At 37.4% G+C, this 22,193-nt stretch overlaps 1 protein-coding gene across 4 annotated transcripts in view; it reads left to right on the top strand.

Annotated features, from left to right (window-relative positions):
* The window catches only part of LOC107853549 (O-fucosyltransferase 9), a 66,475-nt gene extending 46,442 nt beyond the window's left edge, over window positions 1-20,033 (top strand). The window contains exons 8-11 of one of the 4 annotated variants that reach the window (XM_016698542.2): window positions 17,746-17,913; window positions 17,994-18,184; window positions 19,419-19,534; window positions 19,696-19,908. In XM_016698542.2, the coding sequence (XP_016554028.1) occupies window positions 17,746-17,913; window positions 17,994-18,184; window positions 19,419-19,534; window positions 19,696-19,757 (537 nt within the window). In that variant the 3' untranslated portion in view covers window positions 19,758-19,908. Of the gene's footprint in view, window positions 1-7,033; window positions 10,717-17,059; window positions 17,182-17,745; window positions 17,914-17,993; window positions 18,185-19,418 lie in introns of those variants that run through there. The other 3 variants (XM_016698540.2, XM_047413047.1, XM_016698541.2) reach the window with 3 other exon arrangements.
* Window positions 20,034-22,193: the final 2,160 nt, after the last annotated feature.

Here is a 22,193-nt window from a genome sequence, read left to right as displayed (position 1 = left end):
ATATGCCGCCCGTCTGGCCAATGATTATGTTAGTAAAAGTTGGGTCACCATGTATCGTTCTGGTGACTATTTTATCGTATCTGATTTGTGTCACATCGTGCATCTATCCGGTGACTACTTTCTCATATCTGATTTGTGCAACACCAAGAATATCTTTGGACTACTTCTCGTATTTAATTTTCATAGTACTGTGCATCTTTTCGGATTACTTTCTCATATCTGAGTTGCATAACACCGTGCATCTTTTCAGTGACTCCTCAGATTTGATTTGCGTAAGGTCGTGTCATTATTCTGACCCTACCCATATAATTTCTCTTTTTTAGTAGGGACTCCTCAAATTTGATTTGCGTAGGGTCGTGTCATCATTCTGACCCTACTCATATAATTTCTCTTTTTTAGTAGGGTCGTGCTGTCATTCAGACCCTACTCATATAATCTCTATTTTCTAGTAGGGTTGTGCCGTCATTCCGACTCTACTCTTATAATTTCTGTTTCTCAATAGGGTCGGTCGTTATTCCGATCTTACTCATATAATTTCTATTTCTCAGTAGGGTTGTGCCATCATTTCAGCCCTACCCATATAATTCTCTTTCTCAGTGGGGTCGTGCTAGTATTCTGATCCTACCCATATAATTATTTCCCAGATTGTGACCACTTTTCAGCCATCAAATCTAATAATTCAACGCATGAACATGTTTCGACCAATTTTTCTGTGACTTTCTTGTGCAAGATCTACTTATCTCTTGAATTCGAGATGACCCATATATTTTATACCAATTTCTGACAATTTTCCAATGACAGATTGACTTTCTAGCGACGTTTAATGCTTTTCCGACCACTTTTTCAGCTTGTTCCTTTTCCACTGAGGTCTCCCAAGCGTCTAGAGCTGTCCCTACCAGTTTTCTTGCAGATATTTTCACCAATTCACCAAGTCCCTTACTGATCATCCTATTAATTACATTCATAACACGCTTGGTACATATGTCTTGTATGCACCAGCTTTTTGGAGTAGAGGGTAACTTGCCTATAATTGTATAAGTAGGAAGAGCAATTACTTCCTTTTCTTTTTAGGGAAATTACTTCCTTTTCTTTTTAGGATTACTTGCAAACATTATATAAACCCCAACATGCTTGAGGGAATAATCAGAGAGTCCAATCTTTAGATTCTTTTAGTTTGATTCCCTCCTTTTCTGTTTGAAATAAAAAAGAGGAGCAGCATGGGTGACTAACAAACAGTCAAGAAACACATTTTCCCTTCCATGAATTACCACTGTAAAGTGTTTTATGGGAAGCTTCGATGCAGTTGTGGTTCATGGAGTTCGTTTAAAGTTAGACAATTAGAGTGTCAGTCATGTCCACTTAGTAAACAGAATAGCGTTCAGTTTCCAAGCAGAGTCAATAACGAGCTATTGCTTCTTTTGTTTTAATTCATTCAGACATTTGGGGCCCGACTCCCGTTATTTCATGTCGAGGGTTTGTCGACTTTGTAACATCCATTGATGATAATTCTAGAATGAGGGTTTAATTATTTAAAATCCTTCTGATTTATATTCTACTTTGTCTTATTTTCCACAGAGATTAAGACATAGTTTGGTATCCATATTCCCACTCTTTGAAGTGACAATGCTCGAGAACATTTTTCAGCATCTTTTGGCATTATTTCACATGGCATCTGAACCAGACCCATTCTTATTCTTGGTTTACCCAAGCTTAATGTCACGCCCCGAGCCTGCACCTGGTGGTGTCTGGAACCCGATGCCACTACTGGCTCGATCGTGCCCTTGGTCTGACATTATACTAAAAGATAACTGAAATATAAGTGGAAGCTCAAAATAACATCAAGTAAGAATTAAACTTTTAAAATTAAAGAAAAATATACTTCTATAAACTGAGACATAAAGTCTATTGAAAACTGAATACAACTAAACTGACTGATCGCTAGTTGTCTATACTGATATAACTGAATACTGTTCGGTCTACCTTTATTTAGCAAAGACTGCACTACTGAACTACTGAGCTACTAAACTAAACATACGCCAAGTCCTCTGAATGCAAGGACTTACCCAAGCCGAGGAGGTTAAATCTAATGGGAGTGCCTGGTTGCGGACCTCTATACTTGAATCTGCATCAGTAAACGATGCAACGCCAAATGGCATAAGTTTATGGAATGTACAGTAGGTAATAAAGCTGAAGTGAAACAACACAATATCTGATAATCTGGATAACTGGACTTGAGTATAGTACACATTAAGGTCATGAATTAACGGAACAGTAAGATAATAAGCATCCTGATTATCTGAATGATAAGTGCAACCGGAAGGCTGAATCAATAGGATAAACTGAGTATCTAAATAATAAGTAACTGTATAATTGGATCATGAGCTATACAGTATATCTGAAATCAGAATCTGAATATCTGAATCATATGGAACTGAAAGTAAAACATTGTAAAAACTTTTCTTTAAACTGAAGGTCTTATGTCAAAATCATCTTTCTAGAAAATAGATAAGTTTTCTGTTCGGAAGTTTTTCAAAACCGACATAAAACGATGTGAGTCTATGATGCCCAACCTCCAACTCAGTTGGGAGAGCTGTCCTATACCTTGCTGGGGCATATGACGTAACTGTAGCGTGGATCTATATAAGCCCGACCATGGGCACATGGAGGAGTCGCCCAAACCAACGTCACGATCCATAACCTACAGTGGAAAACGTTGTTTCAGGACATGTATTATTTGAACCCATACCCTTCTCGGTTAACAATAGTCCTCCCAAAACATATTATGTGCTCATACTGTTATCTTTTAAGATAAACTGAGAATCATACTGTAATCCTTTTTAAGGTTAACTAAAATCATGTTGCGGAGTCTTAACTCCAAATCTTATGAAAACATGCTAGGCTGAGGTTTCAAGATAAAAGACTTTTTTTTTTCAAAACCTATCGACATGCATAGGAGAAATTTGTAAGCTTTCATGAAGCAGTCTTTCAAAATCATAAACTAGGTTTCACAGAAAACATGAGATATCTTCTGTCAAACATGAGACAAATTTTATAAGCTTGAGACAAATTAATTATATCCGAAATAGACCCCATGAACATGAATTAAGATGTACAATCAAGACATGAATTTAATTTATGAGATTTCACTATTTTCAAGGAAGATTCAAGGAGTACCATCAAACTAAGCTTCTAGGATTCAATTCTAAAACCCTAACTTGATTTATGGATGAACAAAAATTGAAAACATACTTGTGGGGAAGAACATGATTCCCACACTGAAGGTTAGCCTTACATACTTTGAAAGAATGGAGGAGTTTGGAGAAGGACTTGAAGACTCTTTGCTTGAGTTAGAGAGTTTTTGATCTAAGTGTTTCTACTTGTTTGGGGGGTAGGGTGTGTGTTAAGCCGTGGGTAGGGGTTACATAATAAGGGTCGGACAAAAACACCCTTACATCGGAAAATTTTCGATCCGAAACACCCCTTAATGCGCCACACTGCCCATATCATTTGGGAAAGGCAGTGCGCCGCATCGACCATTGCGGTGACGAGGTCACTTTTTATCTCTTTGAATTTTTATGTAGGTGGCGGCACGTTAGCCATAGCGTTGGCTTGCCCAATGCGGCACCTTGGCCTTATACTTCTCCGAATTTTCGTCTAAGTCTCGTAACTTATTTCGGGTGATTTCTAATTGATCCTTGGGTCAAATGACTTGGTTTCTAAACTCTTAACATACGTATGGGACGACTTAAATATGTCTCGAGATGCGAGGTGATACAGTTAATGGACCTTCATGTTACATTATCCATACTCCAAATGTCAAATCATGCACGAACGGTGGGGAGGATTGTTAGTGTCCTACTTTGCTGGAGGAAATGAGTTGTTATTTCCATATATGATTGTTTGGGAAATTTTTATCATGTGACTTAACTTTTAGGGTTGAGTTCGATCCAAAGTCCATTTCTTAACGCTCTTCCAAAATGCTAAATTGCCTTAAACTATAACACGTTATCCAGAGGTTGAACGTTTATTAGAAGAGAATCCTGCTCAATCATATCTATTTACCCTACACTTTTGTCATGTTCTCGATCTTCATAATATAGCCCTTTAATATACCGTATGGTATAGATTATTGCATTCCAATGAGTTTCGTATGGAGAATCTGGAAACTGAAATATTTGTTGAAAAGACGATACTAGGGCGAGTTACAGTGAGACAATTAAGTTTTACAACCAATCTCTTATATTTCACGAGGTCAATTGATAGATTCTCTTGACACAAATTTGACATTTAAATCCACAAGAATATCAATTGGTTTACAGTTTGTCATTTCGGTCTCTTCAAGTATGTCGAGAACATTGTTTTGCTGTGAATGACGATGCCTGATTTGTTACTTCAATACCTAGCAATACTGTAATTTACGTAGGTCTTTTGTATGAAATGATGAAAGTGATGTCTCAAGCTACTAATCAAACACTTAGATAAGTGACACTTATATCATCAATAGTTCTAGCAAGTTTAACCCAAAATTTCTGACCCATTCAAGTTGCTCATGATAAAATCATATTCAACCCACCCATTTACAATGTGGGAAATATGGGTTCAACCTGTAAGGAAGTAGGTCGAAATAGGCTTGGAATTAGTTGGAAATAGGTCACTCGTTCAATTACCCGTCATTCTTGGTGTTGTGTGGAAGCAAATCTAAGACTGGAATCCTTCTTTTCAAACAGACTTGTGACCACCAACCACCATACAAATTTGACTAGACAGTTGTATAGTTGTGTGGTTTAGTGTCTAGGACAACAGTAATTAGGGCAATATATTGCACATTGTGAGTCCCACTCCAGTCTAGTTCCATTACATTTTAGCCTCTGATATCACATAAGAAGAATTGAGTTGAGTGTATTTTGCGCTTTCATGAAAAATTGCACAGATGAAGTTGGAAGATATTAAGAAGCCGGGGGAAATAGTTGTTTCTGAACTAAAGGTGCAAGGTCCGTTACAAGAATGAATCAGCAACTTCTGAGTATAAAGTGAACAGTGTAGCATGCTAAGGTAGATGCATCCACGACGATCAAATTGATTTTGCTTTTTACTCCAATTGCATTGTTAAAATATGAGTAGGAATAAGAATAGTATATAGAATCCTACTTGAAAAAAGATTGTAAAGTAGTGTCTATAAATAAGGTCTCAATGTAAAAATCTAGACTAATTCAATAATATTTTTCTCTTATATTTCTCACATGGTTACAGTGTAGGTTTGGTGAGAAACTGATACAAGTCAAATGGCTACCCTACTCCGAGGGCACAAGAATATGCAAGGAATACCCATTTTGAGCCTACTATTTATCAAGGCCGTGAGTGGAAGATTTCTTGGGGTATTGAAGACTTCATTCACGGTTTTGGACACTTAATAACTCACGGTTTTTGGGCCATTTTCATTGAGGGCATTTTGGTCACTTCACTTTGCCCAAAATGTTCTCCATGGCCACCCCTCTCATTAAGGGTAGTGTAGTTGTTTGCCTTCTTTTGCAACGTAATATAAATAGAACAAGATAGGGTTTTTAGGACTTGTTTATTGATAGAAGACAAACTCTCTCTCTAGTGTGAGGAGTAACACCCCTTAGTTGTAGGGCTTGGAAAAGCCACCAATCTGTAACTAGGGCTGCCTAAGTGTGGATATCACTTGTGTTGCATCGTTGACTTGATACGTTGGTGATTAGGGAGGTAAAGTCCCTCTTTTGTCAACGTAAGAGTTTGGTGTTAACATTTATTAATCTTAGGGTCCTTACATGTGGTTAGGGTTCTTAGATTCTTGAATATTGTATGTCAAACTATCCATCCATCTCTTTTGTTAACATTGTGTTGTTGTTGGTCTTTGAAGTCTAGTGAAGCCGTGTGGGGCTCTTTCGATTCACTAGCATTGTTGTTCTTGTGTTCATCTCTTTTCTTGCTCAAAACTAAATCTAAAGTCTAGTGAAGCCGTGAGTGGCCTATTTCGATTCACTAGCACCTTGTTGTTCATCTTGTTGCTCTTGTGTTGGCTTGAATCTCTTGATACACACTTAGTCTTGTATCAAAAACTTACTGGGAAGTAAACTCAATCATATAGTACCCGAGCGTCAATTTCCAACGAATGTCGAGGCTAATTTGCGCCCTCGTCTGTTTTATAAGTGTTGTGCGAAAACTAACACTACCACGAGGTGCTAAACATTCAGGCGAGCAAACCCTGGTGATCCACGTGCCATCACGTGCCGCCGACAATCTCAGATCTGCGTCACCACGCGCATCACACGCTGGTCTGTGTAGCTATTTTCGGCCCATTTCTAACAATCAAATCCAATTTTCAAGGGATTGACTTTTTTTTGTCGGCGACAGTCTAATTTTCTGGTGACTGACCATTTTTGCTCGATTTAGTTCTGTGATTAACTCTGAACCCTTAATGAGTAGATCAAAAAATTAAATGTTACAATCCATGAAAAATCGATAAGGGGGAGGTCGATTTTGAAGATCTCGACCTAGGTGTAGTTATTATGAAAGGCTTGGACGTACTCGTGACGCATGCTATTTTTGACCTGTGTAGTTGTTGTAATAGGCATGGACATACTTGTGGAATATGTTCTTTGCATGGTTGACCACCTAAAAATGCTCATGTTGTTCAGTCTAACACCATAAGTAATCAATGGGTGTATTTATCTGACAAGGAATATAATGAGTATCTTCAGTATTGAGCAAGTAAGCATGTATCTCTACCAATAGCTTCAATTGCACAATCTCCTACCTTTGAATCATGGGGTTGTGGAATCAGGTGCTTCTGATCATATTTCTGGTAACATCTCTTCCTGCTGTTACTTTAGCCAATGGGATTCTAACAAAATCAAAAGGAGTTGGACAAGCTAAACCCCTATCATCTATCACTTTAGACTCTCGACTTTGTTTTTTGTCCCTTGTCATTTTAATCTTGCATTTGGTAGTCATTTGACACGTGCCCTTTATTGTAGTATAACTTTTTGTTGATGATTCTTTTCTAATGCAGGACCGCAGTACGACACAGATGATTGAGACAGGACATGAATCACAAGACCGTTATATTTTACCTCTTCAAATTTCTTTACAACTTGTTCCGTTACAGACCCTCCGGACCTTATTTACAAATGTTTGGGACATCCGAGTCTCTCCAAGATACAGAAGATGGTGGCTAGTTTGTCTAGTTTATCCACATTAGATTGTGTGTCGTGTTAACTTGGTAAATACACCCGTGCTATATTTTCACGTGGTATTGAGAGTTGTTCAGAGTCTATTTTTTCATTAGTTCATTATGATATTTGGGGTCCTAGTAGAGTTAGTTCACCCTTAGGATTTTGTTATTGCGTTAGTTTCATTGATGATTTTTCAAGATGTACTTAGGGTTTTCTTAATCAAAATCTTTATGAGTTATTTTCTATATTTTTGTGCTGAAATACAAAATCAATGTGGTGCTTCTATTCGTACTTTTCATAATGATAATGCCTTAGAATACTTATCCTCTCAGTTTCAAGAGTTTATGACTCACCAAGGAATTATTCACTAGACATCATGTCCATACACCCCTCAGCAGAACAGTATAACAGAAAGGAAAAATAGGCATCTCATTGAAACGGCTCGCTCTCTTCCCATTGAATCCCATGTTCCGTTGCATTTTTGAGGCGATGCAGTCTTCGCATCTTGCTATCTCATTAATAGAATGCCAGCATCTTTGATTCGGAATCAGATTCCCCATTCCATACTATTTCCTCAGTCACATCTCTACTCTATCCCCCCTCGTGTTTCTAAGAGCACATGTTTTGTTCATAACTTACCCAGGAAAAGATAAATTAGCCCTTTATGCTCTCAAATGTGTCTTCCTTGGTTACGCTCGAGTTCCAAAAGGGTATCGATACTATTCACCTTATCTTGGTTGCTGCTTTATGTCCGCCGATGTCACATTCTTTGAATCTCAACCTTACATTTGATCATTTTGATATCTCTGAGGTCTTACCCATATCTCTAGTCTTACCCACACCAACCTTATAGGAATCTACGGTTACTTATACATCTCCAGCTGCAGTACCGCCCCTTTTGACTTATAATCGCCGCGCCTCCAACATTCGTCCCAGATGATTCATGTTATGTACTTGAAGCTGCCTCTACCGCGGACTTGCCTCCTCTTAGCCAATCAGTTGCACTTCGAAAAGTATAAGATCCACTCATAATGCTAGCCCACATTATACTTTCTTGAGTTATCATCGTCTATCATCACCTTATTATGCTTTTGTATCATCTTTGTCCTCTATTTCCATCCCTAAGACTACAGGTGAAGTACTTTCACATTCAGGATGGAAACAGACTATGATTGATGAGATGTCTGATACGAGTGGTACTTGGGAGCTTGTTTCCTTCCTGCAAGTAAATCTGCCGATGGTTTTTGTTGAGTTTATGCTGTCAAAGTTGGTCTAGACAGTCAGGTTGATTAGCTTAAGGCTCTTCTTGTTGACAAAGAATATACACAGATATTTGGGCTTGATTATAGTGACACTTTCTCTCTCATGGCTAAAGTAGCATCTGTCCGCCTTTTTCTATCTATGGTTGTCGTTCGTCATTGGCCTCTTTATCAGTTGGACATAAAGATTGTTTTTTTGCACGGTGATCTTGAAGAAGAAGTCTATATAGAGCAACCACTTGGTTTTGTTGCTCAAGGAGAGTCTAGTGGCCTTGTATGTCGATTGCGTAGGTCACTCTATGGTCTGAAATAGTTCCCTCGAGCTTGGTATGGGAAGTTTAGCACAATAGTTCAATATTTTCTAGGTATAGAGGCTGCTCAGTCCAGATTAGGTATTGTTATTTCTCAACGCAAGTATGCCTTAGACATTCTTGGGGAGACAGGAATGATTGAATATAAACCCATGACACTCATATGGATCTGAATACTAAACTTCTGCCAGGACAGGGGGAGCCACTCAGTGATCCGGGAAGGTATATGCGGTTGTTTGAAAAGCTGAATAATCTCACAGTGACTAGACTTGTCATATCCTTTCCTGTGAGTGTTGTAAGTTTATGACTTCCCTTGTGAAAGTCATTGGGATGCAGTTCTTATTTTGCGATTTATAAAGTTATCTCCAGGTAAAGGACTACTCTTTGAGGATCGAGGCCATGAGCATATCATTGGATATACATATGCTGATTGAGTAGGATCACCCTCTGATAGGCATTCTATATTCGGATATTGTGTTTTAGCAGGAGGTAATTTGGTGTCCTGGAAGAGTAAGAAATAGAATGTGGTTGCTCGATCTAGTGCAGAAGTAGAATATCGAGCAATTGCTATAGCAACCTTTGAGCTTGTTTGGATCAAACAGTTGTTGAGAGAACTAAATTTTGGAGAAATCGGTAATATGGAACTTGTGTGTGATAATTAAACAATCCTTCATATCGCATCAAATTCAGTGTTTCATTAGAGGACTAAGCACATAGAGATTGATTGTCACTATGTCAGAGAAAAGATACTCTTAGGAGATGTTACAAAATTTGTGAAGTCAAGTGATCAACTTGCGAATATCTTTACTAAGTCTTTCATCAGTCCTCGTCTTAATTACATTTGTAACAAGCTAGGTGCATATGACTTGTATGAACCAGTTTGAGGGGGAGTGTTCGAATATGAGTAGGAATATGAATATTATCTAGAATCCTACTTGGAAAATGATTGTAAAGTAGTGTCCATATATAGGATCTCAATGTAATAATGTAAACACAACAATTCAATAATATTTTTCTCCTATATTTCTCCTATGCAAAAATGACAATGAGCTATGACAGTTAAAGACACCATCCCTTTAGGCATACTTTTAACATGTAATGCAGCGGACTTGATGATGTGAGTGTCTTTTTGAAAAGTTTATGAGTACATTAGTTGAAGGAAACCTTGGAGTAAAGTTGCTGCCATGTGACCAGGAGGTCATGGGTTCAAGCCTTGAAAATAGCCTCTGACAGAAATTAAAGGTAAGGTTGCGTACAGGACACCCTTGTGGTGGAGCTCTTCCTCAGGTCCGATAATCGATGCATAGGGGGAGCTTTAGTGCACCGGGTTGCCCTTTATGAATGGGTTGCCCTTTATGAATACATTAGTTGCAATAGTTAACTGTATTAGGAAATACTCGAAAACATAATATCTTGTTAAACATTCAATAAACTCCGTAAGTGGAAAAACATTATTCTCATATGTGCTTGTGAGAAATATAGGGCTCATTTTTAACCATGCAAAGAGCTCATTTTTAACCCGAAAGGACTCCAATATTTTCAACACGAAAGGGCTCCATCGTTTTAAAAATCGAATGGCTCCAATAGTTTCAACCCGAAAGGGCTCCAATATTTTTAACCTGAAAGGTTTCCAATACTTTTGATCCGCAAAGGCTCTAGTTTTAAACATGCCAAGTAGCAGTTATGAAGATTAGATGAAGAATATTATTCAATTGTTGTAACTACATTACACTAAGACCCTATTTATAGGTACTACATTCTAATCCTTTTTCAAATAGGACATTATATTACAATCCTTTTCCAGGTAGGATTCTATATGCTATTTCTATTCCCACTCATATTCTTGCTGTAATACCCCGAAGATTTCTAGCAAATTTCGTCCCAACAATGCCTAGTATTAGCTTCTAAACTGAAGGATAATTATTACATGAGGAATTTTCAAGATTTTCACTTTTTGTCATGTGAAAAATTCAATAAGCTTTCCATCGATATATGATTCGCTTAAATTCGATAACCGGGTAAGAAGTATGACTATTTCAAGTTCCCGTCGTAAAATAGCGCCATATTAGTCAGTGGCGCGGCACGCCACAAGAGGAAATGGAAATTGCAGTAGGTGTCCGCGATTGTGGCGCGTTGCGCCAACACTCTAATTTAGAGTTGTCCTTTTTCCAGTGTCTCAGCGCGATTTCCCCCGCGTCGCGCAAAAGTTCCAGTTCACGAAGAAAGGGGCAACGCAATGGCTCCGCGTCGCGCCAGGGGCCTAGTTCGGGAAAATTTTACTGAAATTAAATGACGCGTTCAGGGTTAGAAGGGTCAGTTTCCTACCCGTATTTAAATCCAATAACACGTGATTTAGCTATTCTTCACCCAAAATATACTATTTTCTCTCAAGTTTCTCTCAAGAACAAGCTAGGGTTTCTATTCGGGATTCAAATTCAAGAAGGTTTCACCATCAATCTTCACGAAATCATGAATTGGTATGCATAGTGTTCATTCATAGACTCTTTTCGTCCATGAAGCCCAAGAACCCCTTTTCTAAATTCAAGTTATGGGTTTTCTTATGAAGTTCATATTGGGCTCTTTTCTTCATGTTGATAATGAGTAATTGAATTGTATTCCATGAATGAGTGTTAAATTCCATATGGGTTGATTTGTAACGGTATAGATTCATGAAACCCTAGGACTAAACCCTTGAATGATTAAATTGGAATTGAATCACGACAGTTAATTGTTGTATGATGTTGGTTACATATTCTATGCCTACTATGTGTTTGATTGAATGCCTAGATGAAGGGAAAGTGTCTAATTAGCATGATATCATGAAATCCCCATTACGTACAAGCTTATGCCTATCACATGTTTGATGAAATGCTTCAGTAAATGTATTATGATGATTATTATGTATTCAAGTAAGTCATGCTTTGTCAGTTTCCTTCCATCGAGTTCTGGGGTACTTGTACCCGAAACATTAGCTGTGTACCTAGAGCCATGTCATGTTTTCACGATACTCTCAGTCAAGCTATGAATCCTTAGATTTTAGATAGTCTTATGACTCAGGAAAAATCTCTATGATCTTATGACTTAGTCAGTTGTCAGATATCAGTAGTATTCCGTCGGTCAACGGAACTTAGTAACTCAGCTCATGTTCAGTTCAGTAAATCATGTTCAGTGTCCATTCATATGGGAGTAGGAATTAGCACCGAGTGAACCCAAGGATAGGGATACACACTATCAGATGAGGGTGTGATCCTTAGAAGTCATCCTTGCGTTCCAGAACTATGTAGCCAGCGTAGGTTGAGACATCAACACTGTTCGATGAGGGTTTATGAGGTGGATAAGCACTGTCAGATAAGGGCCCTACTGTTCTCTTTTGGGGACACTATCAGATAAGGGTCGCCCACAACTTGTCCTTACCAGTGGCGCAGTATTGACACCCTTCCAATTGGGGTTATAGATTGGACCCCAACTCAGCCATAATGGCGTATCAGGGGCATGTCGGTTAAATACTACCTCCCACAGTTTCAGTACCAGTCTCAATAAAAGAACTCAGATAGTTCTTCAGATTCAAGACTGTCAGATACAGTCGACTCAGATGCAGTAAGGAACTCAGATAGTTCCATCAGATTCAGGACTGTCACATACAGTCACCCATGTTATCAGTTACATTCAGATACAACTATTTATGCTATCAGTTATATCAGTTATTAGTATGTCATGTCATTAGTATTCAGATTCAGTAATCACGGTATCACAAAGTCAGTAATAGTTACGTATTTATGTATGCATTCTCGTATTCATGTTAGACAGTCAGCTAGCATTATTCATGCATGTTAACCCTTGCATATAGCCTACCTCACATGTATACTCAGTACATTCCATTGTACTGATGCCTTTGCACTATGGTGCTTTCTTTTTATGTTATACCATAGGTTCAGAGACACGAGTTCCAGATCAGCAGTAGATTCCAGTCCCAGCAGTTAGAATAGAAGTGAGTCCTCATCTTTCGAGGACATGATTATTTCTCCACTATTTCATTGATTAGTTATTAGTTGGAGTTAGTTGGGGACATGTCCCATCAACTCCTTACTCAGATTATTCAGACAGTAGAGGCTTTCAGACTAGATGCAGACTATTATGTTTCAGACTTCAGTGTTTACAGTTTTTTTTTGGGTATTGTATTACCCCATAGATGTTATCTCATCCATGTTATGTTCAATATTGAACTTTATGGCCTTTCAGTGCATGTTTCCGCATTATTCAGTATTTTATGTAGTATACAGGTACAGATATCAATCATGGGTTTGCTTGTGGTCCTTCGGGGTCATGAGCACCGTGTAGCGTTTCAATTTAGCAAATTGGGGTGTTACACTTGCATTCCCCTCAAACTGGTGCATACAAGGCATATGTACCAAGTTTGTTATAGATGTAATTAATACGAGGATCGGTGAGGGATTGGTGAAGATATCTATAAGAAAACTGATAGGAATGCTCTGGACGTCTGGGAGACCTCAATTGAAAAGGAACAAATTGAAAAAGTGATCTGAAAAGTAGTAAACATTGCTTCACAATTGTTATGTCGTTGGAAAATTGTTGGAAACTGGTACTCCCTCCGTTTAAAAAAGAATGACCTACTTTCCTTTTTAGTTTGTTTAAAAAAGAATGATCCCTTTCCTTTTTTGGGCAATACTTTAATTTCAATTTTCCACATGGCATGTTTAGGACCACAAGATTAAAGGGCATTTTGGTACATTTGACACAACTTTAATTTAAGGCCATAAGATTCAAAAGTTTTTTTTATTTTCTTAAACTTTGTGCCAAGTCAAAGTAGGTCATTCTTTTTGAAACAGAGGGAGTATAAAATATATGGGTCATCTCTAAATCAAGAGATGCGTAGATCTTGAACAAGAAAGTCATCAAAAAATTGGCCGGAACATGCTCACGCGTTGGATTATTAGATTTGATGGCTAAGAAATAGTCACAATATGAGAAAATTATATAGGTAGGGTCGGAATAATAACACGACCCTACTAAGAAAGAATTATATGGGTAGGGTCGGAATGACCGCACGACCTTACTGGAAAATAGAAATTTATGGGTAGAGTCGGAATGACGGCATGACCCTACTGAGAAAGAGAAATTATATGGGTAGGGTCAGAATAATGACATGGCCCTACATAAATTTTATCTGAGGAGCCACCGAAAAGACACACGGAACTATGCAAATCAGATTTGAGGAGTCATCAGAAAGACGCACGGTCTATGCAACTCAGATATGAGAAAGTAGTTCGAGAAGATGCAAAGCATGGTGAAAATTAAATATGAGAAGTAGTTTAAAGAGATGCTCGGTGCTATGCAAATTTGATATGAGAAAGTAGTCACCGGATAGATGCACGATGCTACGCAAATCAGATATGAGAAAGCAAATCAGATATGAGAAAGTAGTCACCGGATAGATGTACGATGCTACGCAAATCAGATATGAGAAAATAGTCACCAGAAAGATATATGGTGACCCAACTTTTGCTAACATAATCATTGGCCAGACGTGTAACATATATGGATTATAGCCGCCTGCCGGAAACGAAAACTCTTTGAGTTTTTACCATGATCGTGGAAGCTCTGCTACCATGTGAGAAATGCAAGTGAAGAATATTATTGAATTGTTGTTACTACATCATTACACTGAGACCTATTTATGAACACTACATTCTAATCCTTTTCCAAATAGTACACTATAGTACAATCCTTTTCCTAATAGTTCCAAGTAGGATTTTATATGTTATTTCTATTCCCATTCATATTCCAGCACTTCCCTTAAGATGATGCATAAAAGGCATATGCAACAAGTTTGTTATGGATGTAATTAATACGAGGATCAGTGAGGGATTGGTGAAGATATCTGTAAGAAAACTGATAAGGACTGCTCTGGACGTCTGGGAGACCTTAATTAAAACAGAACAAATTGAAAAAGTTATCTGAAAAGTAGTAAACATTGTCGCACAATCGATTTGTTGCTGGAAAATTGCCAGAAATTGGTATAAAATTTATGGGTCATCTCGAAATCAAGAGATGTGTAGATCTTGAACAAGAAAGTCGCTGAAGAATTGGCCGTAACATGCTCACTCGGCAGATTATAGATTTGATGGCTGAAAAGTAGTCATTTAAGAAAAAATTATATGGGTAGTGTCGGAATGATGGCACAACCCTAATGTGAAAGAGAATTATATGGGTAGGGTCGGAATGACGGCACAACCCTATTGAAAATAGAAATTATATGGATTGGGTCGGAATGCCGAAACGGCCCTATTAGAAAATAGAAATTATATGGGTGGGGTTGGAATGACGGCACGACTCTATTGGAAAATAGAAATTATATAGGTAGGGTCAGAATGACGGCACGACCCTACTGAAAAAGAGAAATTATATGGGTACGATCGGAATAATGGCATAGCCCTACATAAATTTGATCTGAGTCATGGGGATGATGCACGAAACTATGCAAATCAAATTTGATGAGTCACCAGAAAGATACGCAGTGCTCCGCAACTCTAATATGAGAAAGTAGACCGAAAAGATGCAAGGTACTACGAAACTTAAATATGAGTAGTTTAGAGAGATGCACGATGCTACGTAATCTAATATGAGAAATTAGTCACCGGATAGATGCGCGCTGCTATGCAAATTAGATATGAGAAAATAGTCACCAGAATGATACACGGTGACTCAACTTTTACTAACACAATCATTGGCTAGACGAGCAGCATATATGGATTATAGCCATCCTTCGATGGTGGAAACTCTCTGAATTTGTACCAAGATCGTGGAAGCTCTGCTACCATGTGAGAAATATAGGTAAAGAATATTATTGAATTGTTGTAACTACATCATTACACCGAGACCTTATTTATAAACACTAAATTCTAATTTTTTTCCAAATAGGAAATTACATTACAATCCTTTTTCAAGTAGGGTTCTATATGCTATTTCTATTCTTACTCACATTCTAACACTCCACTTAAGATATGCATACAAGACGTATGTATCAAGTTTGTTATGGATGTAATTAATACGAGGATCGGTGATAGACTTGGTGAAGATATTTTCCAGAAAACTGATAAAGACTGCCCTAGACGTCTAGGAGACCTTCTTTGAAAAGGAACTACTTGAAAAAGTGATATGAAAAGTAGTAAACATTGCTGCACAATCGACCTGTCGCTGGAAAATTGTCGAAAACTGATATAAAATAAATGGATCAATCTTGAAAGATAGTAGATCTTGAACAAGAAAGTCACTGAAGAACTGGCCGAAACATGCTTAGGCGGTAGATTTTTAGATTTGATGGCTAAAAGGTGATCACAATCTGAGAAAAATTATATAGGTAAGGTCGGAATAATGGTACGACCCTACTGAGAAAGAGAATTATATGGTAGGGTCAAAATGACGACATGACCCTATTGAGAAATAGAAATTATATGGGTAGGATCGGAATGACGGCATGACCCAGTAGAAAGTAGAAATTATATGGGTAGAGTCGGAATGAAGGCACGGCTCTACTGAAAAAGAGAAATTATATGGGTAGGGTCGAAATAATGGCACGACCCTACATAAATTTGATCTGACGAGTCACCGATGTGACACACGGAACTATGCAAATCAGATTTGAGGAGTCGCCAGAAAGACGCACGGTGTTATGCAACTCAGATATGAGAAAGTAGTCCGAAAAGATGCAACGTACTACGCAAATTAAATATGAGAAGTAGTCCAGAGAGATGCACTGTGCTACGAAAATTTGATATGAGAAAATAGTCACCGGATAGATGCACGATACTATACAAATCAGATATGAGAAAATAGTCACCAGAAAGATACACGGTGACCCAACTTTTGCTAACATAATCACTGGCCAGACGGGTGGCATATATGGATTATAGCTGCCGGCCAGCGTAAACTCTTTGAATTGTTATCAAGGTCGTGGAAGCTCTGCTACCATGTGAGAAATATAGGTGAAGAATATTATTGAATTGTTGTAACTACATCATTACACGGAGATCCTATTTGTTGTTCTAATCCTTTTCCAAATAGGAAACTACATTACAATCCTTTTCCGGGTAGGATTCGATATGCTATTTCTATTCCTACTCATATTCTAACAGTGCTCTAATAAAATAAAATATCTGTAGGTAATTTCTCCAAGAAATTGTCCAAAAGCTAGCCTTGTTCAGTTTCCTTCCTCTCTTAACAAAATATTCAACTGAATTGGTGGTTTTCTTATTTTATCATTCTCCCTCCCCAGGTCCTTTGGGAAGATTCGATTGACCTTTGATGAATGAAAAGCTGCTCAATTTATCTTGTAAAAGATTAGTCTGGCTTTGGGACCAAATTTGATATTCTTTATGTTCTCTGCACAGCTTTATATAGGCAAGTCTTCTTAACTGCTTTGATTGTCTCCTTGCTTGCAATTTGCACTACATGGAATGACAAAGTGTAGCAATAATTATTTTCCAAGAAACGCTTCTGCGATAAGTTATCAAAGTAGGCATTTGGCCATGAAAATTAAATTTTTTTGGAGTTGGAGTTAAAGTTGGAGTTGGCCATGAATATAAATTGGAGATTTTGAATTTTTGTAAGAGAAGTGAGAGTGAAAAAAGTGGTAACAAGTAAAACTTGTTTTCACTTTCCCAAATACAACTCCAAGTTGTATTTGGAATTCTCATGGCCAAACACAAAAACTTGGAGTTGTATTTGAAATAAAGTGAAAAAAGAAAATTAGGAAAAAAGAAAATTTTCATGGCCAAACGGGCACAAAATATTACAATTATGGTTGTGAAATAGGCGAGTTATCGTTTACTGCTCTTGAGCTTCCCACTTTGTTTATACTTTACTGATCTTCGCAAGGTTGTGCTTTCTTTTTTTAGGGTGAAGGATATGTTTCATTTTCTGGTTTCTCAAGCTGAACGATTCAATGATTTTATTGTTTAGGTAGGCATGATGCTTAGAGGTATGGGGTTTGACAATTATACCTCACTTTATGTTGCGGCGGGAAAAATTTATAAAGCTGAGAAATATATGACCCCACTCAAACAGATGTTTCCACGCCTGGAATCAAAAGATACATTAGCTACCACAGAAGAACTTGCTCCATTTGAGGTACAACTCTGTGGCTCCTTTTGCCTTATGAAACAGGCTGATTCTATCAGAATAGTAAGCTGCATAAATTTTTGGTTCAGGGACACTCATCTAGGTTGGCAGCACTTGATTATACAGTCTGTCTTTATAGTGAAGCTTTTGTCACAACTCAGGGTGGCAACTTCCCTCACTTCTTAGTGGGTCACAGAAGATATCTGTATGAAGGACATGCAAAGACAATCAAACCTGATAAAAGGAAATTGGCTCTTTTGTTTGACAGCCCAGATATCAGGTTAAAGTGAATGCAACATCCTTTTAATTTTCCAGTGGTACTTGCACCAGTTTACTGTCCTTGCAGGTTCTTGTGTTATTATCCTGCAGATATGCACAAACATACTCGCATGGTCTTGCTTCTTTTCATTGCATTGGCACTAAAACAGCTGGAATTTCTGAACTTATTCTCTCTCTCTCTCTCTCTCTCTCTCTCAATCTCTCTATAATCGTGGTGTCCAGATTTCCTTTTTACATGCATTTGCATGGAATACGTGTATAACTGAAAGCAGGGAAGACAACAAAATCCAAAGGAATAAAATATACAGGATCCCAAGGTGTGTTGTTTTCATTTTATGTTGAACTTGTATAGTACTGGGCATGTGTCCTGGAACTAAAAAGGGACAGAAATGTCTTTCATGCTAAAAAGGGACAGAAATGTCTTTCATGCGCAGATAATGTGTAAAACCAGAGGGGAATTCTTGAAGTCATCAGAGTTCTCTGTCTGCCAATTGGACATCTGCAATATTAATTTTATAATTTTAATGAGATGTTAGTTAAAAGTTAATGGGGGAAAAATGTAAATGAGAAGCTAGGTAATTATGGAGACGATTAGTTTAAGCTTGGTCATTGAACAGGGGCCTTATGTTTTTAAGAAAAACAATATATTTTTAACAAAGTCTATTTTAAAAATTATACTCGCTTTCTTCTAATTATTCTCTTTTAGTTAGTAATATAATCAATGCAATTTTTCTTGAGATTTGTAACAACAACAACAACAGACTCAGTATATTTCCACAAAGTGAGGTCTGGGGAGGGTAAAATGTACGCAGTCCATACCACTACCTCCGAGGAAGTAGAGAGGCTGTTTCCGATAGACCCTCGGCTCAAGATAGAGAATAGTATTTTCTTGAGATTTAGTACTGCAGATATATCAAACTTCATTTAATAATTCTTTATATAAAAAGTTATTTTCCTACAAATAATAACTATTATTACCAAAAAAAAATGAGGCCCCTCTAATTTGAGGGCCTAAGGCGGTTGTTCGAAGGTGAAAATATTACGATATTAGTTATTGGAATGCCAGTTTTCTCATGTCGGCTGCTATTAGGTATATGTGAAAATCTGCCTTAGCTAGTTCTGCGAATGATGCATTGCCTCATATTATAGAACAATTTGGTTTAGTGATTAACTTTTTCCACTTGGAATGCTTGTAGTAATTAACAATACATTCTACTTGCATTTAATTTCTACAGATGGAAGGACTTCAAAAGCCAATTGCAAGAAATGCTTCGTCATAGTGATACAAAGGGGATCGAGCTAAAGAAACCTAGTAGCTCTCTTTACACATTCCCGATGCCAGATTGCATGTGTAAGCATGCAGATGTTAATTAACAATACAATCTACTGGCATTTAATTTCTACAGATGGAAGGACTTCAAAAGCCAATTGCAAGAAATGCTTCGTCATAGTGATACAAAGGGGATCCAGCTAAAGAAACCTAGGAGCTCTATTTACACATTCCCAATGCAGACTGCATGTGTAAGCATGCAGATGTTAAAATTGCAAGTGGTGACGGGAGAAGACTACTATGATATTTTAGGATACCCAATAGTTGCAGAAAACATTATATACTAGCAAATGGAACACAATAGCTATACCCAATAGCTGTAGAAAAGGATTTGTATTTGTAACTTAGTTTCTTTTGCGTCTTTCAGTGATCCATTTTTGTCGGAACTGAGTGGAGCGTCCATATTTCCTATGATATTTCTAAAGTCATTTCACTGGGTTGTTAAATCGATATTCTCATGTTCCATTCTAAACAGATGCTGTAATTGTTGGCAGTAATTATATGGGATTTTTACTGTTAACCCATGCGGTAAAAAGTATTTACTACCAGTTGCCTATTTGGTTCATTTACCACCAAATAATTACTCCTCAACTCCCTACGTTTTACGAGATAATTCCCTGTATGTTCATCAAAGTATTGTAAATATCAAGAAAATTTGGCTAATAGGCCTTTTCAAGTTTTCAATTAGTAAAATAACTTATTTTCATTTCCTCATTTTAAAACAAAATAAAAAAATAACTTTAAGGAAGAATTGAACTATAATAACATTCTTAAAATATGAGAGTTATTTACAAATTTACTTAAAACATAAAATTCTAACTCATTTTTTCAATTTCGAATTACTTTTGTCCTTTCTCCAACTATTCTCTCGTCCATTCTTACTAAAAATTCACCGTTTCTTCAACTTTTTTCTTTTTGAAGCTAGTATTGTATTCCTAAATGTTCTGTCTCCTCCCAAATTTGTAAGTTTTCTATTCTCCTTTAATTTTAGCTCTTTTTTTTTCAAAAAGAAAAAAGTTTGTGAATATATATGTAATTGGTCGGATCAATAATCGATGCATCTATATATCGGTTTGATCGATAATCAATCTATTCATATGTCCTTTGGATCGATAATCGATCTGTTCATATATTGGTAGGACTGATAATCGGTCTGTCTATCGCAAATTAGGTTTTGGACTAATTTGTAAAATGTATAAAAGATTTTGACGGGAGGAATTTGTTTTAAATTCTGTAAGTTGGTGATTTGTGAACTAATTTGTAACTTTTAAAACTTGTAAATAAATTTTAAATCACAAATAAATTTAAATTTTCAAAAGTGGGTAATTTCTCTAAAAAAGAACTTGTAGTCATTTTAGGACAAGAAAGCCATTCAACTATTATTTGTCTTTTAAATAAAGTCATCCAAGCCTTTTAACTCACTAAACTCTCCTAACTCTCCTAATTTGATTAATTGACATCTTAAATGACAAAATCGATTAAACTGAACTCAACAAAGATTCAATTTGACAAGGAAATTACATGGAATGACTTTCATAGTGCAAGAAATTGCATTCATGACATGACCCCAAATCGGGGCTTTGTCATATCGGGCATCTCAAGCCCAACAAGAACCGAAGATCATCCCATTAGCCTAACCTAACCATCACATCAACCATAAGTGTCGGATGAACTCTGAACATATAATAATATTATAGCTGAAACAGGACTAATAAACATAACTTAAGAACGTCTAATCATTCCATTTACATCCACATACAACATCCAATCTACCCAAGTCCACGGTCATCCACAAAGCCTCTATGAATCTGAAGTAAAAAAAGAAATATCGGGACAGGCCCCCAACAATAGCAAAAATCAAATCCAAAGATGTCTATGACATAAGGTAAGAAGACCCTAAAATGTGTGCCTTCCGAAGTGTGGAAGCTCACCACTTCAATGTCAACACCTGAACCGCCCAAACACCAGATCACTGCGCAGAAAGAGGAGAAGAAGCTCCGACCCTTGTGTCGCGTAGGGACACATCGTCCGGAGATGGTTAGATACTGGAACGCTAGCATGACACTCAAGGATAAAGATAAAATAATGCCAACAGTTTAAAACCAATCAAACAACCATATGCACACATTTCCACACACACACACACACAAAAACACACACACACATACACACACACACACACACATATATATATATGTATATATGATCCATGCTGGGAAAAGGAAACGGGTTTAGAATGAACTTTGAAATCATTAACTTGGGATGTGTAGCCTTGCCGTTTAGAATTTCACCCATCGACCATATGAGGTCAGCGCTACCTGCTGAAAGGGCTCCAATGCGTGTTTGCCGTATGAGCCGGAGAGAATATTAGATTAGTACATCTCTAAGAGTATAAGTGTGACATCATGCACATGGTTACCATGAGTAACCTCACACCGGCAAATTATAAGCTTCCAGCTTTGGTCCCCCGGGGACCTCCTCCTTCCACGACTTGACTAAACATCTCGCTTTAAAGCTAGAATTAAAATCATTCACACACAACCAACCATTTCATCAATTCCTTACCAAGGCACTTCGTTGGTAACGTCACACCAACACTACTTGCAAGTATACACAAGCCATTACTCTTATCAATCAACCATTTATATGATTTTGGGGCTCTAACCCATCGTGCAATAAG

The sequence above is a fragment of the Capsicum annuum genome, chromosome 5 (genome assembly GCF_002878395.1).
Source record: "Capsicum annuum cultivar UCD-10X-F1 chromosome 5, UCD10Xv1.1, whole genome shotgun sequence".
NCBI lineage: Eukaryota > Viridiplantae > Streptophyta > Magnoliopsida > Solanales > Solanaceae > Capsicum > Capsicum annuum.
The sequence above is the reverse complement of the archived record's forward strand: the minus strand, read 5'-3'. Positions and strand labels throughout refer to the sequence as shown.